At 38.0% G+C, this 24,122-nt stretch overlaps 2 protein-coding genes across 2 annotated transcripts in view; one reads left to right on the top strand and one right to left on the bottom strand.

Moving 5' to 3' along the window:
- LOC141567351 (butyrophilin-like protein 9) overlaps positions 1-24,122 on the top strand; it is a 390,425-nt gene that overhangs the window by 319,430 nt on the left and 46,873 nt on the right. The window lies entirely within an intron of this gene.
- The window catches only part of LOC109439777 (butyrophilin-like protein 3), a 56,224-nt gene that overhangs the window by 26,520 nt on the left and 5,582 nt on the right, over positions 1-24,122 (bottom strand). The window contains exon 2 of the mRNA XM_074313376.2: positions 17,919-18,059. Coding sequence (XP_074169477.2) covers positions 17,919-18,059 — 141 coding nt within the window. The remainder of the gene's footprint in view (positions 1-17,918; positions 18,060-24,122) is intronic.

Below are 24,122 nucleotides of genomic sequence, written 5' to 3' on the forward strand. Positions count from 1 at the left end.
TAATTTCTCTGATATCAAAAAGGATTAGCAACATCGTTACAACAAGTTTGCAATCTTAATTGTCAGACCTAGTGTATATATGTGTGTATATAATATATAAATATATATATATATATATATATATATATATATATATATATATATATATTTAATTATAGTTGACATTCAGTATTATTCTGCATCAGCTTCCAGTGTACAGTGCAGCAGTCTGGTACCTACACAATCTATGAAGTGATTCCCCCATTAGTCTAGTACCCATCTGGCACCCTACATAATCTATACAATGGTATTGATCATATTCCACATACTGTATTTCACATCCTCTATTTGGTGACTACCAATTTGTACTTTAATCTATTCACTTTCTCCTCCAGCCCCCCCACCCCCCTCCCATCTAGAAACCATCAGTTTTTCTTCTGTATCACTGAGTCTATTTCTGTTTGTTTGCTTATTATCCTGTTCTTTAGAGTCCACATATAAGTGAGATCATACGGTATTTGTCTTTCTCAGCCTGACTTTTTTCATTTAGCATAATACCTTCTAGGTCCATCCATTTTTAAAATTAGGTTGTTAATTTTTTAGTGTTGAGTTGTATGAGTTTGTTTTTTTTTTTTTAAATAAAATTTGAATATTAAACTCTTATCAGATATATCATTGGCAAATATCTTCTCCCATTCAATAGGATGTCTTTGTTTTGTTGATGGTTTCCTTTGTTGTGAAAAAAACTTTTTAGTTTGATGTAGTCCCATTTGTTTATTTTTTCTTTTGTTTCTCTTGCTGAGGGGATATATCAGTAAAAATATAATATTACTAAGGGTAATGTCTGAGAGTTTACTTCCTATATTTTCTTCTAGGAGTTTTATGTTTTGGGTCTTACATCTAAGTCTTAAATGCATTTTGAGTTTATGCTTGTATATGGTGTAAGAAGGTGGTCCAGTTTCATTTTTTTGCATGCATATGTCACGTTTTCCTAGCACCATTTATTGAATAGACTGTCTTTACCCCAGTGTAAATTCTTGCTTCCTTTGTCATAGATTAAGTGACCATATATGAATGGATTTATTTCTGGGCTGTCTATACTGTTCCATTGATCTATGTGTCTGTTTTTATGCCAATACCATGGTGTTTTGATTATTATAGACTTGTAGTATGATTTGATGTCAGGTAGCATGATACCTCCCTCTTTGTTTTTATTTCTTAGGATTGCCTTGGCTATTTGGGGTCCCTTATGGTTCCATATAAATGTTAGGATTATTTGTTCTAGTTCTGTGAAAAATGTCATTGGTATTTTGATAGGAAGTACATTGAATCTACATACTGCTTTGGGTAGTATGGACATTTTAACTATATTAATTCTTCCTATTCGTGAGCATGGCATATGTTTCCATTTGTTTGTGTCTTTAATTTCTTTCTTTAGTGTCTTATAATTTCCTGAGTATATGTCTTTTACTTCCTTGGTTAAAATTATTCATAAGTATTTCATTTTATTTTTTTTTTTTTGATGCAGTTGTAAATGGGATTGTTTTCTTAATTTCTCTTTCTGATAGTTCATTATTGGTGTATAAAAAGGAAAATGATTTCTGAATATTAATTTTGTATCCTGCTACTTTACTAAATTGTTTTATCAGTACTAATAGTTTTTTTCTGGTGGAATCTTCATGTCATCTGCAAATATTGACAATTTTACTTCCTCCTTTCCAATTTGGATGCCTTTTATTTCTTTTTCTTGTCTGATTGCTGTGGCTAGAATTTCCTATACTATGCTGAATAAAGGTGGTGAAATTCAGAATCCTTGTCTTGTTCCTGATCTTAAGGGGAATGTTTTAGCTTTTCCACCTTGAGTATGATAGTTATGGGTTTGTCATATATAGCCTTTATTATGTTGAGAGATATTCCCTCTATTCCCACTTTGCTGAGAGTTTTTATAATAAATCGGTGATGGATTTTGTCAAAGGCTTTTTCTGCATCTATTGATATGACCATATGATTTTTCATTTTATGTATGTGGTGTACCATGTTAACTGATTTGTGGATGTTGAACCAACCTTGCATACCAGGAATGAATTTCACTTGATCACGGTGTACGAGTGTATGACCTTTTGAATGTATTGCTGAATTCAGCTGGCTAATATTTTGTTGAGGATTTTTACATCTATGTTCATTCGGGATATCAGCCTATAATTTTCTTTTTTGTAATGACTTTCTCTGGTTTTCAATCAGGGTAATGGTGGCCTTATAAAATGATTTAGGGACCTTCCCTCTTCCTGGATTTTTGGAAATAGTTTGTGGAGAATTGATGTTAATTCTCTGTCCCTCTTTTTTTTAATTTCATTTTTTATTAGTTTCAGGTGTACAAAACAATGCAATAGTTAGACATTTATCATTTATATCCCTCACAAAGTGATAATCCCCCTCCCCCAATCTACTACCCCTCTGACATCATGTACAGCCATCACATTTCCGCTCTCTCTATTCCTACTGCTGTACTCCACTTCTTGTGAATATATATATTATTATATGTAATATATAATATATATGCATATATATTATATATATATGTATATATGTAATTATAGTTGACATCATTTTTGTTCAGCTTCAGCTTCAGGTGTACAATGCAGTGATCAGGAATCTACACCATCCGTGAAGTGATCTCCGTAATAAGACAAGTGTTCATCAGATACTCGACAAAATATTTACAACATTATTGATTATATTCCTCAAACTGACTTTCGTAACCCCGTGGCAATCTTGTGGTTACAGATTGTGCTTTCTAATCCCCTCACCTTCTCCCTCATATCCAACCCCCTCTCATCTAGCAACCCTCAGATTTTCCCTCTATGTCTCTGAGGCTGTTTCTGATTAGTTCATTCATGTATTCTTTTCTTTAGATTCCACATATAAGTGAGATCATATGGTATTTGTCTTTCTCTGTCTGACTTATTTCACTTAGCATAATGTTCTCTAGGTCCATCCATATTGTTGCAAATGGTTAGATTTCATTCTTCTTTATGGCTGCGTAATACTCCATTGTATAAATGTACCACTGTTTCTTTTTTTTTTTTCTTTTTTTTTTTGGCATGCTAGGTTGTATTTGGACTGATAATAAAATTTCTTCAGAATAAAATTCTTATTTGAAGTAATGCAGGAGGTAAAGTTTGGGATCAACTGAGAATTCTAAGCTACTCTTCAGAAAAATGATTTTACATTCTGGATTTTGCTAGAACATACAATAATGTCTTAGGAAATTTAAGTAGTTTTTCTCACTGGTATAGTCTGGATTTCTGAAGCCAACATTTTCTCCGTCCTATGACCTAGTAACAAAAACATAATGAGAGCCTTCTAATCCAACAGTTCTTAGAGGACATTGTGACATAGTTTTTGTTTGTTTGTCTATTTGTCTTTTAGCTAGGAAGCTATGGATATTTGGAGAAAAAATTGAAGTGAAAATTTTATCATGCAAAAAGTGATTGCTATCATTGTTGTTTTGTTTATTTACAATATCTAGAAAATTTCCTCCTTTCAGAGATATTTCTAATTTATATTCTCCTATTTTAAATAATATTCTCCTATTTTAGCACCATAGCTATTTTTTTTTTTTAATTAGTTTCAGGTGCACAAGACAGAGCAAAACTTAGACGTTTATCATTTACATCCCTCACACTGTGTGAACCCCCCTCCCCCCATCCACCATCCCCCCGTACGTTCCCAAAACCTCTCACCTTCCCCTTATCCCCACCCCCCCGCCTCTCTAGCAACCCTCTGTTTTTCCTCCATGTTTCCAAAACTGTCTCTGATTAGTTCATTCACTTATTCTTTTCTTTAGATTCCGCATATAAGTGAGATCATATGGTATTTGTCTTTCTCTGTCTGACTGATTTCACTTAGCATAATGTTCTCTAGGTCCATCCATGTTGTTGCAAATGGTAAGATTTCTTTCTTCTTTATGGCTGCATAATACTCCATTGTATAAATGTACCATAGTTTCTAATCCAGTCGTCTACTGATGGGCATTTCGGTTGTTTCCATGTCTTGGCTATTGTGTATAGTGCTGCAATAAACATAGGAGTGCATAAAGATTTTTGAATTGGAGTTTTGGATTTCTCCGGATAGATACCTAGGAGTGGGATTGCTGGATCATAAGGTAGTTCCATTTTCAGATTTTTGAGATACCTCCAAACTGTTTTCCATAGTGGCTGCACCAATCTGCATTCCCACCAACAGTGCACCAGCGTTCCCTTTTCTCCGCATCCACGCCAGCACTTGTTGTTTGTTGATTTATTGATGATAGCCATCCTGACTGCGGTGAGGTGGTATCTCATTGTGGTTTTTATTTGCATTTCTCTAATGGTTAGTGAGGTTGAACATTTCTTCATATGTCTGTTTGCCATCTGTGTGTCCTTTTTAGAAAAATGTCTCTTCATGTCCTCTGCCCATTTTTTAATTGGGTTGTTTGTTTTTTTGGAGTTGAGTTGAGTGAGTTTTTTTATAAATTTGTGATATTAACCCCTTATCAGATATATCATTGGCAAATATCTTTTCCCAATCAGGAGGATCCCTTTTTGTTTTATTGATGGTTTCCTTTGCTGTGAAAAAGCTTTTTAGTTTGATGTAATCCCACATGTTTATTTTTTCTCTTACTTCCCTCGCGCGAGGGGATATATAAGTAAAAATCTTACTCCGGGTAATGTCTGTGAAGTTTCGTCCTATATTTTCTTCTAGGAATTTTATGGTTTCAGATCTTACATTTAAATCTTTAAGCCATTTTGAATTTATTTTTGTATGTGGTGTAAGGAGGTGATCCAGCTTCATCTTTTTGCATGTGTCTGTCCAAGTTTCCCAGCACCATTTATTGAATAGACTGTCTTTACCCCACCGTACATTCTTGCTTCCATTGTCATAGATTAAATGGCCATATAGGCATGGATTTATTTCTGGACTCTCTATTCTGTTCCATTGATCTATAGGTCTATTTTTATGCCAGTACCATGCTGTTTTGATTACTGTAGCCTTGTAGTATAATTTGAAGTCAGGTATTGTTATACTTCCCACTTTGTTCTTATTTCTCAAGATTGTTGAAGATATCCAGGGTCTTTTGTTATCCCATATAAATTTTAGGATTATATGTTCTATTTCTGTGAAAAATGTCGTTGGTAGTTTGATAGGAATTGCGTTGAATATATATATTGCCTTAGGCACTATGGACATTTTAACTATATTAATTCTTCCTATCCATGAACATGGTATGTGTTTCCATCTATTTGTATCTTCTTTCATTTCTTTCTTCAGTGTCTTATAATTTTCTGAGTACAGATCTTTTACTTCTTTGGTTAAATTTATTCCCAGGTATTTTATAGTCTTTGGAGCAATTGTAAATGGAATTGATTTTTTAATTTCTCCTTCCGATGTTTTATTATTGGTATATACAAATGCAACTGATTTCTGAATATTAATTTTGTATCCTGCTACTTTACTAAATTCATCTATCAGCTCTAATAGTTTCTTGGTGGAGTCTTTAGGGTTCTCTAAATATAGTATCATATCATCTGCATATAATGACAGTTATACTTCCTCCTTACCGATTTGGATGCCTTTTATTTCTTTTTCTTGTCTGATTGCTGTGGCTAGAACTTCCAGCACTATGTTGAATAGAAGAGGAGAAAGTGGGCAGCCTTGCCTTGTTCCTGATTTTAAGGGGAATGGTTTTAGTTTTTCCCCATTGAGTATGATGTTAGCTGTGGGTCTATCATATATGGCCTTTATTATGTTGAGATATGATCCCTCTATTCCCACTTTCTTAAGGGTTTTTATCATAAATGGCTGCTGAATTTTATCAAATGCTTTTTCTGCATCAATTGATATGATCATATGATTTTTATTTTTCATTTTGTTAATGTGGTGTATCACATTAATTGATTTGCGGATGTTGAACCACCCTTGCATACTAGGGATGAATCCCACTTGATCATGGTGCATAATCTTTTTAATATATTGCTGAATTCTGTTTGCTAGTATTTTGTTGAGGATTTTTGCATCTATGTTCATTAGCGATATCGGCCTGTAGTTTTCTTTTTTTGTGGTGTCCTTGTCTGATTTTGGGATCAGGGTGATAGTGGCTTCGTAAAAAGTGTTTGGGAGTCTTCCCTCCCTCTGGATTTTTTGGAAGAGTTTGAGGAGAATAGGTGACAATTCTTTTTTGAACGTTCTGTAAAATTCACCTGTAAAGCCATCTGGTCCAGGGCTTTTGTTTGTTGGGAGATTGTTGATTACTGATTCAATTTCCTTGGTGGTAATCAGTCTATTCAGGTTTTCTGTCTCCTCTTGAGTTAGCCTAGGAAGGTTGTATGCATCTAGGAAATTGTCCATTTCTTCCAGGTTGTCAAATTTGTGGCATACAGTTGCTCATAGTAATTTCTTAGGATTTTTTGTATCTCTGCGGTGTCTGTTGTCACTTCTCCTCTTTCATTACTGATTTTATTAATTTGGGTCCTCTCTCTCTTTTTTTAAATGAGTCTGGCTAAAGGTTTGTCAATTTTTTTTATCTTCTCTAAGAACCAACTCTTGGATTCATTGATCTTTTGTATTGTTTTTCTGGTTTCTATTTCATTTATTTCCGCTCTGATCTTTATTATCTCCTTCCTTGTACTCCCTTTGGGCTTATTTTGTTGATCTTTTTCCAGATCCCTTAAGTGTGAAGATAAACTGTTGATTAGTGATGTTTCTTGTTTCTTTAGGTAGGCCTGCAGTGCTATGAACTTCCCTCTTAGGACTGCTTTCGCGACATCCCATAGATTTTGGGTCGTTGTATTTTCATTTTCGTTTGTCTCGAGATATCTTTTGATTTCTTCCTTGATCTCCTGTTTGACCCATTCATTATTTAGTAACATATTATTCAGCCTCCATGAATTTGTGTGTCTTCCAGTCTTTTTCCTGTAGTTCATTTCTAATTTCATAGCACTGTGTACCACTGTTTCTTAATCCAGTCGTCTACTGATGGGCATTTCGGTTGTTTCCATGTCTTGGCTATTGTAGATAGTGCTACAATAAACATTGGGGGGTATTAATTTTTCTGAATTAGAGTTTTGGATTTCTCTGGATAGATACCTAGGAGTGGAATTGCTGGGTCATAAGGTAGTTCCAGTTTCAGATTTTTGAGATACCTCCATACTGATTTCCATAGTGGCTGCACCAATCTGCAATCCCACCAACAGTGCACAAGGTTCCCTTTTCTCAACATCCTTGCCAGCACTTGTTGTTTGTTGATTTATTGATGATAACCATTTTGATGGGGATGAGATTGTATCTCATTATGGTTTTTATTTGCATTTCTCCAATGATTAGTGAGGTTGAGCGTTTTTTCATGTGTCTGTTTGCCATCTGTATGTCCTCTTTACAAAAATGTCTCTTCATATCCTCTGCCCATTTTTCAATTGGGTTGTTTGTTTTTTGGGAGCTGAGTTAAGAGAGTTTTTTATAAATTTTAGATATTAACCCCTTATTGGACAAATCATTAGTAAATATCTTCTCCCATTCGGTAGGATCCCTTTTTGTTTTATTGGTTTTCTTTGCTGTGAAAAACCTTTTTAGTTTGATGTAATCCCACGTTTATTTTTTCTCTTACTTTTCTTGCCCGAGGGGATATATCAGTAAAATTTTTACTCTGGGTAATGTCTGTAAAGTTTCTTCCTATATTTTATAATAGGAGTTTTATGGTTTCAGATCTTACATTTAAGTCTTTAATCCATTTTGAATTTATTCTTGTATATGGTGTAAGGAGGTGGTCCAACTTAATTTTCTTGCATGTGTCTGTCCAGGTTTCCCAGCACCATTATTGAATAGGCTATCTTTACCCCACCATAAATTCTTGATTCCAGTGTTGTAGATTAAATGACCATGTAAGCATGGATTTATTTCCGGGCTCTTTATTCTGTTCCATTGATCTATGGGTCTGTTTTTATGCCAGTACCATGTTGTTTGGATTACTGTAAGCTTTAGTATAATTTGATGTCAGGTAAAATGATACTTCCCACTTTGTTCTCATTTCTCAAGATTGCCGAGGCTATCTGGGGTCTTTTATGGTTCCATATAAATTTTAGGATTATATGTTCTATTTCTGTGAAAAATGTCCTTGGTAGTTTGATAGGATTTGCGTTGAATCTGTATATTGACTTAGGCAGTATGGACATTTTAACGATATTAATTCTTCCTATCCATGAGCACGGTATGTGTTTCCATCTATTTGTATCTTCTTTCATTTCTTTCTTCAGTGTCTTATAAATTTCTGAGTACAGATCATTTACTTCTTTGGTTAAATTATTCCCAGGTATTTGATAGTCTTTGAGGCAATTGTCAATAGGACTGTTTTCCTAATTTCTCCTTCTGATATTTTATTATTGGTATATACAAATGTGACTGATTTCTGAATATTAATCTTGTATCCTGCTACTTTACTAAATTCATTTGTGAGTTCTAATAGATTTTGGTGGAGTCTTTAGGGTTCTCTATATATAGTATCATGTCAAATGACAATTTTACTTCCTCCTTACCAATTTGGATGCTTTTTATTTATTTTTCTTCTCTGATTGCTGTGGCTAGAACTTCCAGCACTATGTTGAATAGAAGTGGAGAAAGTGGGCAACCTTGCGTTGTTCCTGATCTTAAGGGGAATGGTTTTAGCTTTTCCCCATTGAGTATGATGTTGGCAGTGGGTTTATCATATATAGCCTTTATAATTTTGAGATATGGTCCCTCTATTCCCACTTTCTTAACAGTTTTTATCTTAATTCGCTGCTGGATTTTGTCAAATGCATTTTCTGTATCTATTGATATGATCATATGATTTTTATTTTTCATTTTGTTAATGTGGTGTATCACATTAATTGATTTGTGGATGCTGAACCACCCTTGCATACCAGGAATGAATCCCACTTGATCATAATGTATGACCTTTTTAATGTATTGTTGAATTCTGTTCGCTAGTGCTTTGTTGATGATTTTGCATCTATGTTCATTAGGGATACTGGCCTGTAGTTTTCTTTTCTTTCTTTCTTTCTTTCTTTTTTTTTTTTTTTTTTGTTGTTGTTGTTGTTGTAGTGTCTTTGTCTGATTTTGGAATCAGGGTGACACTGGCCTTGTAAAAAGGGTTTGGATGCCTTCCCTCCTTCTGGAATTTTTGAAATAGTTTGAGGAGAATAGGTGATAATTCTTTTTTGAATGTTTTGTAAAATTCACCTGTAAAGCCATCTGGTCCAGGGCTTTTGTCTTTTGGAAGCTTGTTGATTACTGATTCAATTTCCCTGGTAGTAATCAGTCTATTCATTTTTTCCGTTTCTTATTGACTTAGACTTGGAAGGTTCTACGCTTTAGAAAATTGTCCATTTCTTCCAGATATTCTAATTTGTTGGCATAGTTTCTTATAGTAATGTCTTAAAAATTTTTTGTATTTCTGTGGTGTCTGTTGTTACTTCTCTTTCATTTCTGATTTTATTAATTTGGGTCCTCTCTTGTTTTTTTGATGAGTCTGGCTAAATGTTTGTTGATTTTGTTTATCTTCTCTAAAACCCAGCTCTTGGATTCATTGATCTTTTGTATTTTTTTTTTTTTTTTGGTCTCTACTTCATTTATTTCCGCTCTGATCTTTATTATCTCCTTCCTTGTACTCCCTTTGGCATTATTTTGCTGTTCTTTTTTCAGACCCCTTAAGTGTGAGGATAAATTTTTGGTTTCTGGTTTTTCTTGTTTCTTTAAGTAGGCCTGCATTGCTATGAATTTCCCTCTTACAACTGCTTTTGCTGTAGCCCATAGATTTTGGGTTGTCATGTTTTCATTTTCAGGTGTCTCAAGATATCTTTTGATTTCTTCCTTGATTTCATTGTTGAACCATTCATTATTTAGTAACATGTTATTCAGCCTCCATGAATTTGTGTGTCTTCCAGTTTTTTTCCTGTAGTTCATTTCTAATTTCATAGCACTGTGGTCAAAGAAGACAATTGGTATAATTTCAATTTTCTTAAATTTATCAAGACTTGTTTTGTGGCCTAACACGTGGTCTATCTTGGAAAATATTCTGTGTGCACTTGAGAAGAATGTGTATTCTGCAGCTTTGGGGTGAAATGCTGAAAATATTGATTAAATCCAAGTGGTCCAATGTGTCATTTAAAACTGCTGTTTCCATATTTATTTTCCATCTGGAAGCCCTGTCCCTTGTTGTGAGAGGTGTGTTGAAGTCCCCTACTCAGATAGTGTTACTGTTGATCTCTGTCTTTATGTCAGTCAATATCTGTTTTATATATTTAAGAGCATATTGTTAGGTGCATAAATGTTTACTAGGGTTATGTCCTATTGTTGGATCGATCCCTTTATTATTATGTAGTGCCCATATTTGTCTTTTAATATAATCTTCATTTTAAATTCTATTTTGTCAGATATCAGTATTGCTACTCCAGATTTTTTCTCATTTCCATTTGCATGGAATATCTTACTCCAACCCTTCACTTTCAGCCTATGTGTGTCTTTTCATCTGAGGCTAGTCTCTTGTATACAACATATGCAAGGGTCTTATTTTCTTATCCACTCAGCCAACCTACATCTTTTGATTGGAGCACTTAATTCATTTACATTTAAAATGATTATTGATAGGTACATATTTATATATATTCTTGATCCCTTTCTCCCTCTCTCACCTTCTAGTATTCCTATCATTAGCATGTTGTTGCACTTGATGTTATCCCAGAGGTCTCTTAAACCATTCTCATTGTTTTTTATTCTTTTTTCTTTTTGTTATTTCACTTGGATGATCTCTGCTAACTTGTCTTCTAAGTCACTGATTCAATCCTCTGCCTCATTTAACCTACTGGTAATTCCTTCAAGTGTTTTTTGTTTGTTTGTTTGTTTGTTTGTTTGTTTGTTTGTTTGTTTGTTTTTAATTTCAGTTATTGTATTCTTTAGTTCTAACTGGTTGTTCATTATGATTTCTCTATTCTTGTTTATATTTCCACTAAGCTCCTTAAACATTCTTATCATCAGTGTTCTGAACTCTGTCTCTGATAGGTTACTTACCTCTATTTCATTTTGCTCCAATTCTGGAGATTTCTTCTGTTCTTTTATTTGGGACGTATTTCTTTGTTTCCCAATCTCGCTGACTCTCTTTGTTTGCTTCAATGTATTTGGTAGATCCTCTAGGGTTCTTGGTTTTTGCTGGGTGATCCTATGTAGTATGTTTCCTTTATATTTGACTTGCAACACTTCCCTTTTCTCCTGTGCGTCTGCTCGAACGGTGAGCCTTTTGTTGTGTATATTGTCCTGTTAAAGTTGATCTTTAATTGCTTCTGTCTTGTCAATAGGTGGGATTGACTCCTAGGCTAACTAGTTGTGAAACTTGCCTCTGCCCACAGTGTACGATCTGCTGTATGAAGGTTGACCACTCAAATGAGGCTTGGCCCCCATTGGCTTGTGTACCTGTAGAGAATTCCCTCTGGGTTTGTCACTTGTAGGTCAAATCCAGTAATATCTGGTTTGGTCTGGAGTTAGCCTCTGGGTGTGTTGAATGTTGTGCCTCTTAGGCTGGGCCCTTCAAGTAATCCTTGTAGGAGTCTCTTAGCTGTTCTGTGTGATGAGTAGAGAGTCTTTTGATGGGTTATACGTGTTCAATTTGTGGTAATTTCTGGAGGAGAACTCAAGGAGACCACCTCGCTGCTGCCACTCCTATGACGTCTCTCTCACTTGTATGTCTTTCATTTCTGTTCCTTGAGTGATTGCTGTGGCTAGAACTTCCAATACTACATAGTATAATAGTTGTGAGTATTGGCATTCTTGTCTTGTTCCTAATTTTAGAGGAAAAACTTTCAGTTTTTCACCATTGAGTATGATGTTTGCTGTGGGCTTTATTGTGTTGAGGTAAGTTCCTTCTATATCCACTAATTGAGAGTTTTTTATCATAAATGCATGCGAATTCTATCAAACACTTTTTTCGACATCTATTGAGATGATCATATGATTCTCATCCTTGGTTTTGTTGATGTGGTGTATCACATTGCTTTACAAGTATTGAATCATTCTTGCATCCCTGGTATAAATCACACTTGGTCATAGTGTACAAACTTTTTTATGTATTGTTGAATTTGGTTTGCTACTGTTTTGTTGAGATTTTTGCATATATGATCGTCAGGAATATTGTCTTGTAATTCTCTTCCTTTGTAATGTTTCTGTCTGGTTTTAGTATCAGGGTAATAATGGCCTTGTAAAATGAGTTTTTAAGCATTCTTTCCTCTTCATGTTTTTGGAATAGTTTGAGAAGGATAGGTACTAATTCTCCTTTAGCTGTTTGGTAGAATTAACCGTTGAAGCCATCTGTTCCTGGGATTCTTTTAGTTGATTACTGCTTCAATATCATTGCTAGTAAGTTGTGCATATTTTCTGTTTCTTCCCTTTTCAGTCTTGTATGGTTGTATGTTTCTAGAATTGTATCTTTTTTCCCCCTTAGACTGTCCATTTTGTTGGCATATAATTGTTCATAGTACTCTTTAATGATCTTTTGTATTTCTGTAGTGTCTGTTGTAATCTCTCCTCTTTCATTTCTGATTTTATTTATTTGGGTGCTCTCTCTCTCTCTCTCTCTCTCTCTATCTCTCTCTCTCTCTCTCTCTCTCACATACACACACACACACACACACACACACACACACACACACTCGATAAGTCTGGGTAGAGAATTCTCAATTTTATTTATCTTTTCAAAGAACCATCTCTTAGTTTAATTGATCTTTCTATTGTTTGTTGTGTTTGTTTCTTTTTAGCCTCTATTTTGTTTATTTCTGGTGTGGTCTTCATTATTTCCTTCCTTCTACTTACTTTGGGTTTTGTTTATATTTCTTTTTCTAATTCTTTTAGATGTAAAGTTAGAGTGTTTATTTGAGATTTTTCCTGTTTCTTGAGGTAGGCCTGTATAGCTCTGAACTTCCTCTTAGAACTGCTTTTGCCATGCCATAAATTTTGGAAAGTTATATTTTCATTTGTCTCAATGGCCATATTACCCAAAGCAATATACAGATTCAGTACAATCCCCATCAAAATCCAAATGACATTTTTTAAAGAAATAGAACAAAAAAATCATCAGATTTGTTTGGAACCACAAAAGACCCAGAATAGCCAAAGCAATCTTAAGAAAAAAGAACAATAATGGAGGTATCACATTTCCTGACTTTGGCTTGTACTACAGGGCTACAATACAAAACAGCATGGTATTGGCAGAAAAACAGACACATAGACCAATGGAATATAATTGAGAACCCAGAAATAAAACCACATAAATATGGACAGATAATTTTTGACAAAGAAGCTAAAAACATACAATGGAGGAAAGACAGCCTCTTCAATAAATGGTGCTGGGAGAATTGGATAACCATGTGCAAAATAATTAAACTGGACTGCTATTTGTCACCATGTACCAAAGTTAATTCAAAATGGATCAAAGACTCAAGCATAAGACCTGAGACAATAAACTGCATAGAAGAAAACATAGGTACTAAACTTATGGACCTTGGGTTCAAAGAGCATTTTATGAATTTGACTCCAAAGGGAATGGAAGTAAAAGCTAAAATAAATGAATGGGACTATATGAAACTTAAAAGTTTCAAGGTAGTTTTTGATTCTTTGTTTCATTTCCTTTGTGATCCATTGGTTGTTTAATAGCATGTTGTTTAATCTCCATGTATTTGTGTTTGTCTTAGTTTTCTTCCTCTAGTTGTTTCCCAGTTTCATGTCTTTGTGGTCAAAAATATGCTTGATATAATTTCAGTCTTCTTGAATTTATTAAGGATTGTTTTGTGGCATAATATGTGGTCTATTCTGGGAAAAGTTTCCGTGTACACTTGAGAAAAGTGTTTATTCTGTAATTTTTGAATGAAATGTTCTATAAATTTTAATGAAGTTGATATGGTCTAATGTGACATTTAAGGTCATTGTTTCCTTATTAATTTTCTGTCTGGATGATCTATCCATTGAGGTGAGTGGGGCATTAAAGTATTCCACTATTATTGTAATAATGTTAAATTCTGCTCATCCACTGTAGTGAAAACCAGCCTTCACTGTCATTCAGCCTGGGGGGTCAACCCCCACTCACTGTCATGCCAGCAGCAATCAATGCTCAACTACAACAAGAGGGCACACATAACCCACATAAAGGATACACATGGAGCACCTAGCTCAGGTGACCAGGGAGACTATGCCAAAGACAATGTCAGAGAGAGACACATGCTATGAAGAAAAAGGAAGGAGGAGGGGTGGAGGCCCTGTTAAACGAGATAGCTCTCAAAACCTCTATGAGGCAGGGGGTTTTGAGCAGAGATCTGACAAAAGTGTGAGAATAAACTTGCTTGCAAAAATTGGGGGAGCATAACTTCCAGGAGGATGGAAAAGGGAGTGCAAATCCCCCAAACATTCCTGGTACTTCTAAGGGTGTGATTGGGGGTGTGATGAATGTGGCTGGACCTCAAGGAGCAGGACTGAGACTGTGGGGGGCTTGTAGGGTGGTATATAAAAAACAGAGGTGGGTATGTTCTTGCAGCACCTAAGAACCTTTTGTTTCATTTTAAGTGTCACTGGAAGCCACTGGAAGGTGGAGAACAAGGCAGAAGCATATTATGATTTGTATTTTCAAAGGACCCCTCTGGCTTTTGTGGCTAGAACATGGAGGATAGGTGGCTAGGACAAGAGGAAAGCAGGAGGTCACTATGGAGGCTTTCACAGAGGTCTAGGTGAGGTGACAGTTGTTCCAGAATCCATAATAATAGTATAGAAGGTGCCAAATGATAGAGTTAGATGGATTTTCCAGGTAGAGCTACCAGGATGGATTACGCTTAGGTTGTGAGACAAAGAAGAGAGTCCAGGATTGGGGTCTGAGCAACTGGTCAACAGTAGTGCTATTCACTGAAGACTGAGGGGAAGAAAATAGATGAATATCTAATATAATGTTAGGCAGTGGTGATACATGCTAAAGAGGAACTAAAGCAGAGTAAGAGACTGGATTGTGCCAGAGCAGGGCTGGGCAGAGGAGGGCAGAGGGAATTTTAGATAAGATGCCCATAGAGGTAAAGAGGTATTAATAGGTGCCTCATGTTAAAGGCAGGGTGTCCCATGGGCAAAAATTTGAGAAACAGTAGGTTAGATAAAATTGAAATTACTGCAGAACTGCTCAGAGCCTTGAATAGTCTAATGACATGAATCCAAAAGGGGGAAATAATGTGTAAAGACCATGCCTGTGGTCATGGGTTCTCCCTGGGAACAGGATTCTAAGGAATGCTGGTATAAACAGAAGAACAGAAGAAGACTGTTGGTACTCCAGGTCCCTGCACTCAGGGGCATGGGACTGTGTTCTGAGAACATCAAACATCTTTCCTTTAAGCTCACCGCAGACTTCTTTGCACACCTCAATGGCCCAAATTTGTCACCTTGCCTCCTTTGGCTGCAAGGGAGGCTGGGAAATTGAGTGTCTGAAAAAGGAGCATAAAAATCATTCTGTTTTGCCATATTACAGCAATACTGAGTGGTCTGGGCATGTTTTTGCCCCTTACAATTGAGGACCGCTGTTATCCAAGAAGGTAGATGGGAATGGTTATTGGGGAGGTGTCCAACATTATCAGGCACAGTTCACAAACAAATCCCATTCCAGACCTATCGCTCTGAGGGAAGGGAGAATTGCGGAGACCCGGATGGGCTGGCACAGGACCCAGACCTAGCTCATGCTCCAAGCTCAATGCATTCCGGAAGTACCACAGCTATGGGAGAGGGAAGGACTTGGACTGCTAGGGCTCCATTTATGGCCCACAGGGCTGAGGGGACAGCATATAACATGGCTGAACCCAACACTTACTGCAGAGACCACGGAGCAAAGACTGAGGGAAAAAAGGCTGAAAACTGTGGTTTAAACCCTCACTGCTGAGCAGAGAATGGAAGCCTTAGGCACTGAGTCTAGCCACCCCCTCCCTACCCTCCCAGAGCTCACCCTACCCCCACCGGCCCAATGCTAGAAGCAGAACAGTAGCAGCGTCAGATCAAAAGAACAGAATATTTGCTGTTCTGAGAACTGTGGTCTACAGACATGGACTTGCAGCCCAACTAGTTCCGGCAAAGGGGAGGGAGCCATGGAAGCAGGACTAGCTGTGGTGGTGGTCGCTGCCATTGCTCTGGGCCAATTCTCACAACTCACCCTGCCCCTGTCCCCACCTATCTGGGCGGATCCCTGCAGGAGTAAACAGAGCAGCTGAAACACGCGGGAACTGAACCTGATGCAGGGAGAACTTTGGAACTTCAGATCTCCAAATCCCCCCACAGATGCAACGCTCTATGACCCAGGTGAAATGTTCACAGAGGAGAAGCCCACCTTCCAGGGAATCACCCCAATGTGTGAGAAGCTGGAATAGTGCAATGAAAATATAACACTACAGTGTGAGAGAGAATAAAAGACTGCAGTCAGAGAGAAGATAAATCATTCTACAAACACCTACTGGAAACAAAAGAAAGACCTCTTTCTATCAACCTGTTGCTGAACCCACTCTTGTAGATTTCTTGGAAGAGAAATAATAAATCATTAATTGCCATGAATAACCAAGGTAACAAGATAGCTCAGAGAGAAAATGAAAAATCTCCAGAAAATGAACTTAATTACATGGAAATATGTGACTTAAATGACAGAGAATTCAAGATTGCAGTGCTAGATAGTTCAAAACTAGGCAAAATTGGAACAGACAACCAAGATGTCACAGTAGGTAAACACTATGCTTACTCCTCTCACAACCACATCAAAATTACAACTAATCTACAAACAACCATTATTGAGAATTGCTTAAAATCAAGCTGACCTAAAGCCTTTCAACTAAGGATGCACCAGAAGAAGCCACCTCCAAACAAGTAGGAAGGACAGAGATGCGGGATGGGCTGGTCCCACACCGGCATGTGACCATTAAAGATTGGGAGGGATATTTCAGCTGTGGGGTCCACCCATCTCTCAGAGGAGCTAGAGGTCCCAGCCCCACCCCAGCCCAGGATTCCAGTGCCATGGAGAGAATTCCCCATAATTCCCCATAATTTCTGCTGGTTATGAAAACCATTGGAGATTGTGGCTGAATTAAAATGAGGGCAACTGCACTCCCAGGCACTCCTCTTAAAGGGACTGCATGCAGATTTACCCACCGGTTGAACCACTTGTTCTGAGCTCCAGCACTGGGGCAGCAGCTGAAAAGGCAGCAGGAACATATGGTGGGAAACAGAGTTGTCTGGTTTGGGATGGGGGCTGCAGAGAAGGCTTTCTCCTAGATCGAGGTGCTGGTAGAGGCCATTGTTACTATTTAAAGTTTATCTCGGTGGGGGCAATGTCTTGTTTATTTGCATATTGCCAATATTTGGCCTGTGACTTATAAACAGCAGTTGTTCAGTAAAAACATTATTAAATCATTACAAGAAGAAAGCATCAAAAAGGATAAAATATATAAAAGCATTTTTAAAAGCACTATATTCACATGACAAATTTGCTGTACCAGCTATCACTCATTTCAGTACTTCAAGTTTTACATAGTAAAACTATATCTGTTTGGAAGATGAAGATTAGAACAGAAATAGATAGAATCAGAGCCACTATTTTGAAACATATAGCAGTCAGGAGTAAAACCACATGAAGTATTTTAACAGAGATAATATAGTGTAAAGAGTAGCTAACCAGTGACGTCATAGGAATGGCGGCAGCGGGACACACTTTTTGAGTTCTCTGCAGGATCTTAACAGAAATGGGAGGCTTATAACCCATCAAAGGACTCTCTGCTCATCACGCAGAACAGCGAAGAGATTCGCGCAGGGATTACTTGCAGGTGGGGAAAATTGGGCAAGCAGGGGAAGAAGAAAGGGAGCGGAGTGGAGATGCACTGCACCTGCGGAGGTGGGGACGCGGCCCGCTTCAGCGGGGGTGGAATCGCGGTCTGCACCTGTGGCTGTGGAAATTCGGCCCACACCCTTGGATGTGGAAATCTGCCCCGCACCTTCGGCTGTGAAAATCCGGCCCACATCCACAGCTGCAGATACGCAGGGGATCCCAGGACGGAAGAGAGAACACAAAAGCCAGGAGGTGGACTCTTTACCCTGCGTCCCACAGCAGACCTCTCCCACCATGGAGGCATCATATCTAGCATTTGAGGCAATAACCTCAGCTGATACCTCCAGTTAAGCCTTAGTCGGGACAAAGGACACAAACTCCATACCTGGGCCCCCGTCCCCCGCTGTTCCAATCCTACCCCCACCCTTCCAGAGACTTGAACTGGCCCCTGAACTGAGGACCAGTGTCAGATTACAGACGAGCCTTGGTGCTCGGGCTCTGGGAAGACTGGCAGGCGGCTCTGGCCCAGGGAGGAGGCTGAGAGGAGTGTGGTTTTTGCAGGCCTAGGAGAGAGTGGACTGCTCCACCCCCAGCCACCACCTTTTCTGGCCTGCAGGAAGAGTGTGACCCAGCAGGGCTGGGAAACAGAAGACCCCTCCTTCCGTCCTCAGCCCCCACCCTTTCTGGCCTGCCTAGGGTGGGGCAATTACATCGGCAGAGGCACTCCCAGGGATCAGCAGTAAGCGGAAGACGCAGCTCCCAGCTTTCAGCAGCTGAGAAATCTCCCACCCGCCACACACACACACACAGGGAAGAAGTGCCCTAAGGCTCAGGAGAACTGGACACAGGGCTGGTGGTGCTACTCTCAGTGTGCATATGTGCAGGCAAGGGCAGAAACTGCACTGGCTTTGTAAAAACTACCGTCCAGACCCCTTAGCCCCACGCATCTAAATCTGCAGTCCCAACGTCACTCTGGGCACCAGGTGACCGGCTCTACCTGCACAATACACAGGGGATTCTTTGGTAAAGCAGAGGACAACCTGGAGATTACTTGGTGGGCTTAAGCCAAGACTGGTGCTGCTTTTTGTTCTGTTTTGTTTTGTCTTTATATCTTTGATATCTTTGCCTGTGTTGAGTGGGGGTTGTCGGTTGTTTTTTACATGTGAATGTATTTGATTTTTTCTTTGTTGTTGTGGTGGTGCTTGGTGATTTGCTTTGTTCTGAAATTGCCCTACCAGGACCCAGCTTAAGAGGCACAAGGTTCAACATACCCAGAGGCCAACTCCAGACCAAACCAGAGTAGTACGGGGTTTGACCTACAAGTGACACACCCAGAGGGGATTCTTTACAGGCACAAGAGCCCATAGAGGCCAAACCACATTAAAGCGGTAAACCTTCACGCAGCAGAACACCCTGCAGTGGGCAGAGCCAAGTCTCACAACTAGTCAGCCTAGGACTTAACCCCACCTACTCACAAGTGAAAAGCAATTAAAGATCTTCTTTAACAGGACAATATACACAACACAAGAGTCACCTTTGGAGCACACACAGAGGAGAAGAAAGAAGTAGTGCAAGTCAAATTTAAGGACACATACTACATAAGATAACCCAGCAAGAACTAAGAACTCTAGGGGATCTACCTAATACATCGAAGCAAACACAGAGAGTCAGCCAGAATGGGGAAACAAAGAAACATGTCCCAAATAAAAGAACAGAAGAAACCTCCAGAAACAGAACCAAATGAAACAGAGGTAACCAACCTATCAGACAGAGTTCAGAACACTGATGATAAGAATGTTTAAGGAGCTTAGAGATGACATAAAGAAGGATGTAGAAAGCATAACGTACAACCAGTTAGAACTAAAGAACACAATTACCAAAATAAAGAACTCACTTGAAGGAATTAACAGCAGGTTAGATGAAGCAGAGAATCGAATCAGTGACTTAGAAAACGAGTTAGCAGAGATCACCCAAACAGAACAACAGAAAGAAAAAAGAATAAAAAACAATGAAGATGGTTTAAGAGACATCTGGGATAACATCAAGCACAACAATATGCGCATCATAGGAATACCAGAAGGTGAAGAGAGGAAGCAAGGGATTGCGAACATATTTGAAGTAATAATGTCCAAAAATTTCCCTCACCTGATGAAGGAAACCAACATACAAGCCCAGGAAGTGCAGAGAGTTCCAACCAGGATAAACCCAAACAGGTCCACAACAAGACACATTATAGTTAAAATGGCAAAGGTTAAAGACAAAGAGAGAATCCTAAAAGCAGCAAGAGAAAGACAGAGGGTTACATACAAGGGAACTCCCATAAGACTATCAAATGATTTTTCTGCAGAAACATTGAAGGCCAGGAGGGAGTGGCAGTAGATACTCAAAGTGATGGAAAACAAAGGCCTACAACCTAGATTGCTTTATCCAGCAAGGCTATCATTTAAAGTTGATGGAGAGATAAAGAGCTTCCCAGAAAAGAATAAGCTAAAGGAATGTTATTACCACCAAGCCAGCATTGCAAGAAATACAAAAAGGACTTCTGTAAATAGAAGAAAGATGAAAACAATCTAACTACAAATTTTAAAATGGCAATAACTATGTACCTATCAATAATCACTTTAAATGTAAATGGATTAAATGCTCCAATCAAGAGATATAGGGTGGCTGAGTGGATAAGAAAGCAAGACCCTTGTATATGCTGTATACAAGAGACTCACCGCAGGTCAAAAGACACACACAGGCTGAAAGTGAAGGGTTGGAGTAAGATATTTCATGCAAATGGAAATGAGAAAAAAGCTGGAGTTGTAATACTTATTTCTGACAAAATAGACTTTAAAATGAAGAACATATTAAAAGACAAAGATGGGCACTATATAATAATAAAGGAATCGATCCGACAAGGGGATATAACCCTAGTAAACATTTATGCACCCAACATAGGAGCACCTAAATATATAAAACAGATTGGCTGACATAAAGACAGAGATCAACAGTAACACTATCATAGTAGGGGACTTCAACACACCTCTGACTACAAGGGACAGGTCTTCCAGACAGAAAATGAATATGGAAACAACAGCCTTAAATGATACATTGGACCACTTGGATTTAATCGATAGTTTCAGAGCATTTCACCCCAATAGTGCAGAATACACGTTCTTCTCAAGCGCACATGGGACATTCTCCAAGATAGACCGTATGTTAGGCCACAAAGCAAGTCTTGATAAATTTAAGAAAACTGAAATCATACCAATTGTCTTCTCTGACCACAGTGCTATGAAATTAGAAATGAACTACAGGAAAAAAACTGGAATACACACAAATTCATGGAGGCTGAATAATATGTTACTAAATAATGAAAGGATCAAGCAGGAGATCAAGGAAGAAATCAAAAGATATCTCGAGACAAACGAAAATGAAAATACAACAACCCAAAATCTATGGGATGCCATGAAAGCAGTCGTAAGAAGGAAGTTCATAGCATTGCAGGCCTACCTAAAGAAACAAGAAACATCACTAATCAACAGTTTATCTTCACACTTAAGGGATCTGGAAAAAGAACAACAAAATAAGCCCAAAGGGAGTACAAGGAAGGAGATAATAAACATCAGAGCGGAAATAAATGAAATAGAAACCAGAAAAACAACACAAAATATCAATGAATCCAAGAGTTGGTTCTTAGAGAAGATAAACAAAATTGACAGACCTTTAGCCAGACTCATTAAAAAAAAAGAGAGAGAGAGGACCCAAATTAATAAAATCAGTAATGAAAGAGGAGAAGTGACAACAGACACCGCAGAGATTCAAAAAATCCTAAGAAATTACTATGAGCAACTGTATGCCAACAAAATGGACGATTTTCTAGAGGCGTACAACCTTCCAAGGCTACTCAAGAAGAAACAGAAAACCTGAATAGACTGATTACTACCAGGGAAATTGAATCAGTAATCAACAATTTCCCAACAAACAAAAGATGGCTTTACAGGTGAATTTTACAAAACGTTCAAAAGAGAATTATCACCTATTCTCCTCAAGCTCTTCCAAAAAATCCAGAGGGAGGAAAGACTCCCAAACACTTTTTACGAAGCCACTATCACCCTGATCCCAAAATCAGACAAAGACACCACATAAAAAGAAAACTACAGGCTGATATCGCTAATGAACATAGATGCAAAAATCCTCAACAAAATATTAGCGAACAGAATTCAGCAATACATTAAAAAGATCATACACCATGATCAAGTGATCAAGTGGGATTCATTCCTGGTATGCAAGGGTGGTTCAACATCCGCAAATCGATTAATGTGATACACCACATTAACAAAATGAAAAATAAAAATCACATGATCATATCAATAGACGCAGAAAAAGCATTTGATAAAATCCAGCAGCCATTTATGATAAAAACCCTTAAGGAAGTGGGAATAGAGGATCATATCTCAACATAATAAATGTCATATATGATAAACCCACAGCTAACATCATACTCAATGGGGAAAAGCTAAAACCATTCCCCTTAAGATCAGGAACAAGGCAAAGTTGTCCAATTTCTCCACTTCTATTCAACATAGTGCTGGAAGTTCTAGCCACAGCAATCAGACAAGAAAAAGAAATAAAAGGCATCCAAATCGGGTATGGAGGAAGTAAAACTGTCATTATATGCAGATGATATGATACTATATACAGAGAACTCTAAAGACTCCACCAAGAAACTATTAGAGCTGATAGATGAATTTAGTAAAGTAGCAGGATACAAAATTAAAATTCAGAAATCAGTTACATTTGTATATACCAATAATAAAACATCAGAAGGAGAAATTAAAAAATCAATCCCATTTACAATTGCTCCAAAGACTATAAAATACCTGGGTGTTGCAACCTGCACAACACAAGCAGTGGGGAAAGCGAGGGAGGCGGCAAGGGCTAAATTCTATTATAGAAATAAAGAGACCAGAGACACTGAATGCAGAGAAACCACAGAGGACCAAGGGACTCACAGCCTCAAGAGACTGGAGCCCCGAATCGGGTCGTCGTGGGTATTTATTGCTTTTTTACAATAGGCATCACATGATTCTGGGCAGGGTCTGTAAAACTCTTACACCACTAATACAATTAGCATGTTCCCAATATCCAATCATATTGTCCCACAGCAACCTGTGCATGCTGTCCCCATGTGAACAAGGTGCGGTGTATACAATCCCTGGGGGAGCAGGTCTCTCATGGCAATCATCCCATGAGCCAAGCGGGGAGTGAGATGGTTTCACTCAATTAATCATTCCTTAGCACAATAGGGTGCTGGTCACTTGAAGCAGGAGTCAGCAGCTCCCAGGAAACATTGGAGGAGGGGCATCCCTCCTAGTTTCAAAGGCTAACTCATGGGGGTCCCTGGGGTCCCGTCTGGCTTAAGTCGTCCCTCCCTTGAGGAAACTTACTCGTCTTTGACTGCAGACCCAGCATACTGGGACCAAGAGAGGAGACCTATAAAACTCAACCCCTAAGAGGGACAACCCACAACCCTCTTTCCCTAAGGAAAGGATGGTAGGGACAAACGGCTAGGCTGCTGTGTGACAACACCTGGGAATAAATTTAACCAAAGAAGTAAAAGACTCAGAAAATTATAAGACACTGAAGAAAGATATGAAAGAAGATACAAATAGAAGGAAACACATACCATGTTCATGGATAGGAAGAATTAATATAGTTAAAATGTCCATACTGCCTAAGGCAATATACATATTCAACACAATTCCTATCAAACTACCAACGACATTTTTCACAGAAATAGAACATATAATCCTAAAATTTATATGGGACCATAAAAGACCCCGGATAGCCTCAGCAATCTTGAGAAATAAGAACAAAGTGGGAGGTATAACAATACCTGACATCAAATTATGCTACAAGGCTACAGTAATCAAAACAACATGGTACTGATATAAAAACAGACCCATAGGTCAATGGAACAGAATAGAGAGTCCAGAAATAAACCCATGCCTATATGGCCATTTAATCTACGACAATGGAAGCAAGAATGTACGGTGGGGTAAAGACAGTCTATTCAATAAATGGTGCTGGGAAACCTGACAGATACATGCAAAAAAAATGAAGCTGGACCTCCTTACACCACATACAAAAATAAATTCAAAATGTCTTAAAGAATTGAATGTAAGATCTGAAACCATAAAATTCCTAGAAGAAAATATAGGAAGAAACTTCACAGACATTACCTGGAGTAAGATTTTTACTGATATATTCCCTC

The sequence above is a fragment of the Rhinolophus sinicus genome, chromosome 5, assembly GCF_057876585.1.
Source record: "Rhinolophus sinicus isolate RSI-liver-muscle chromosome 5, RSI-T2T, whole genome shotgun sequence".
NCBI classification, from domain to species: Eukaryota; Metazoa; Chordata; class Mammalia; order Chiroptera; family Rhinolophidae; genus Rhinolophus; species Rhinolophus sinicus.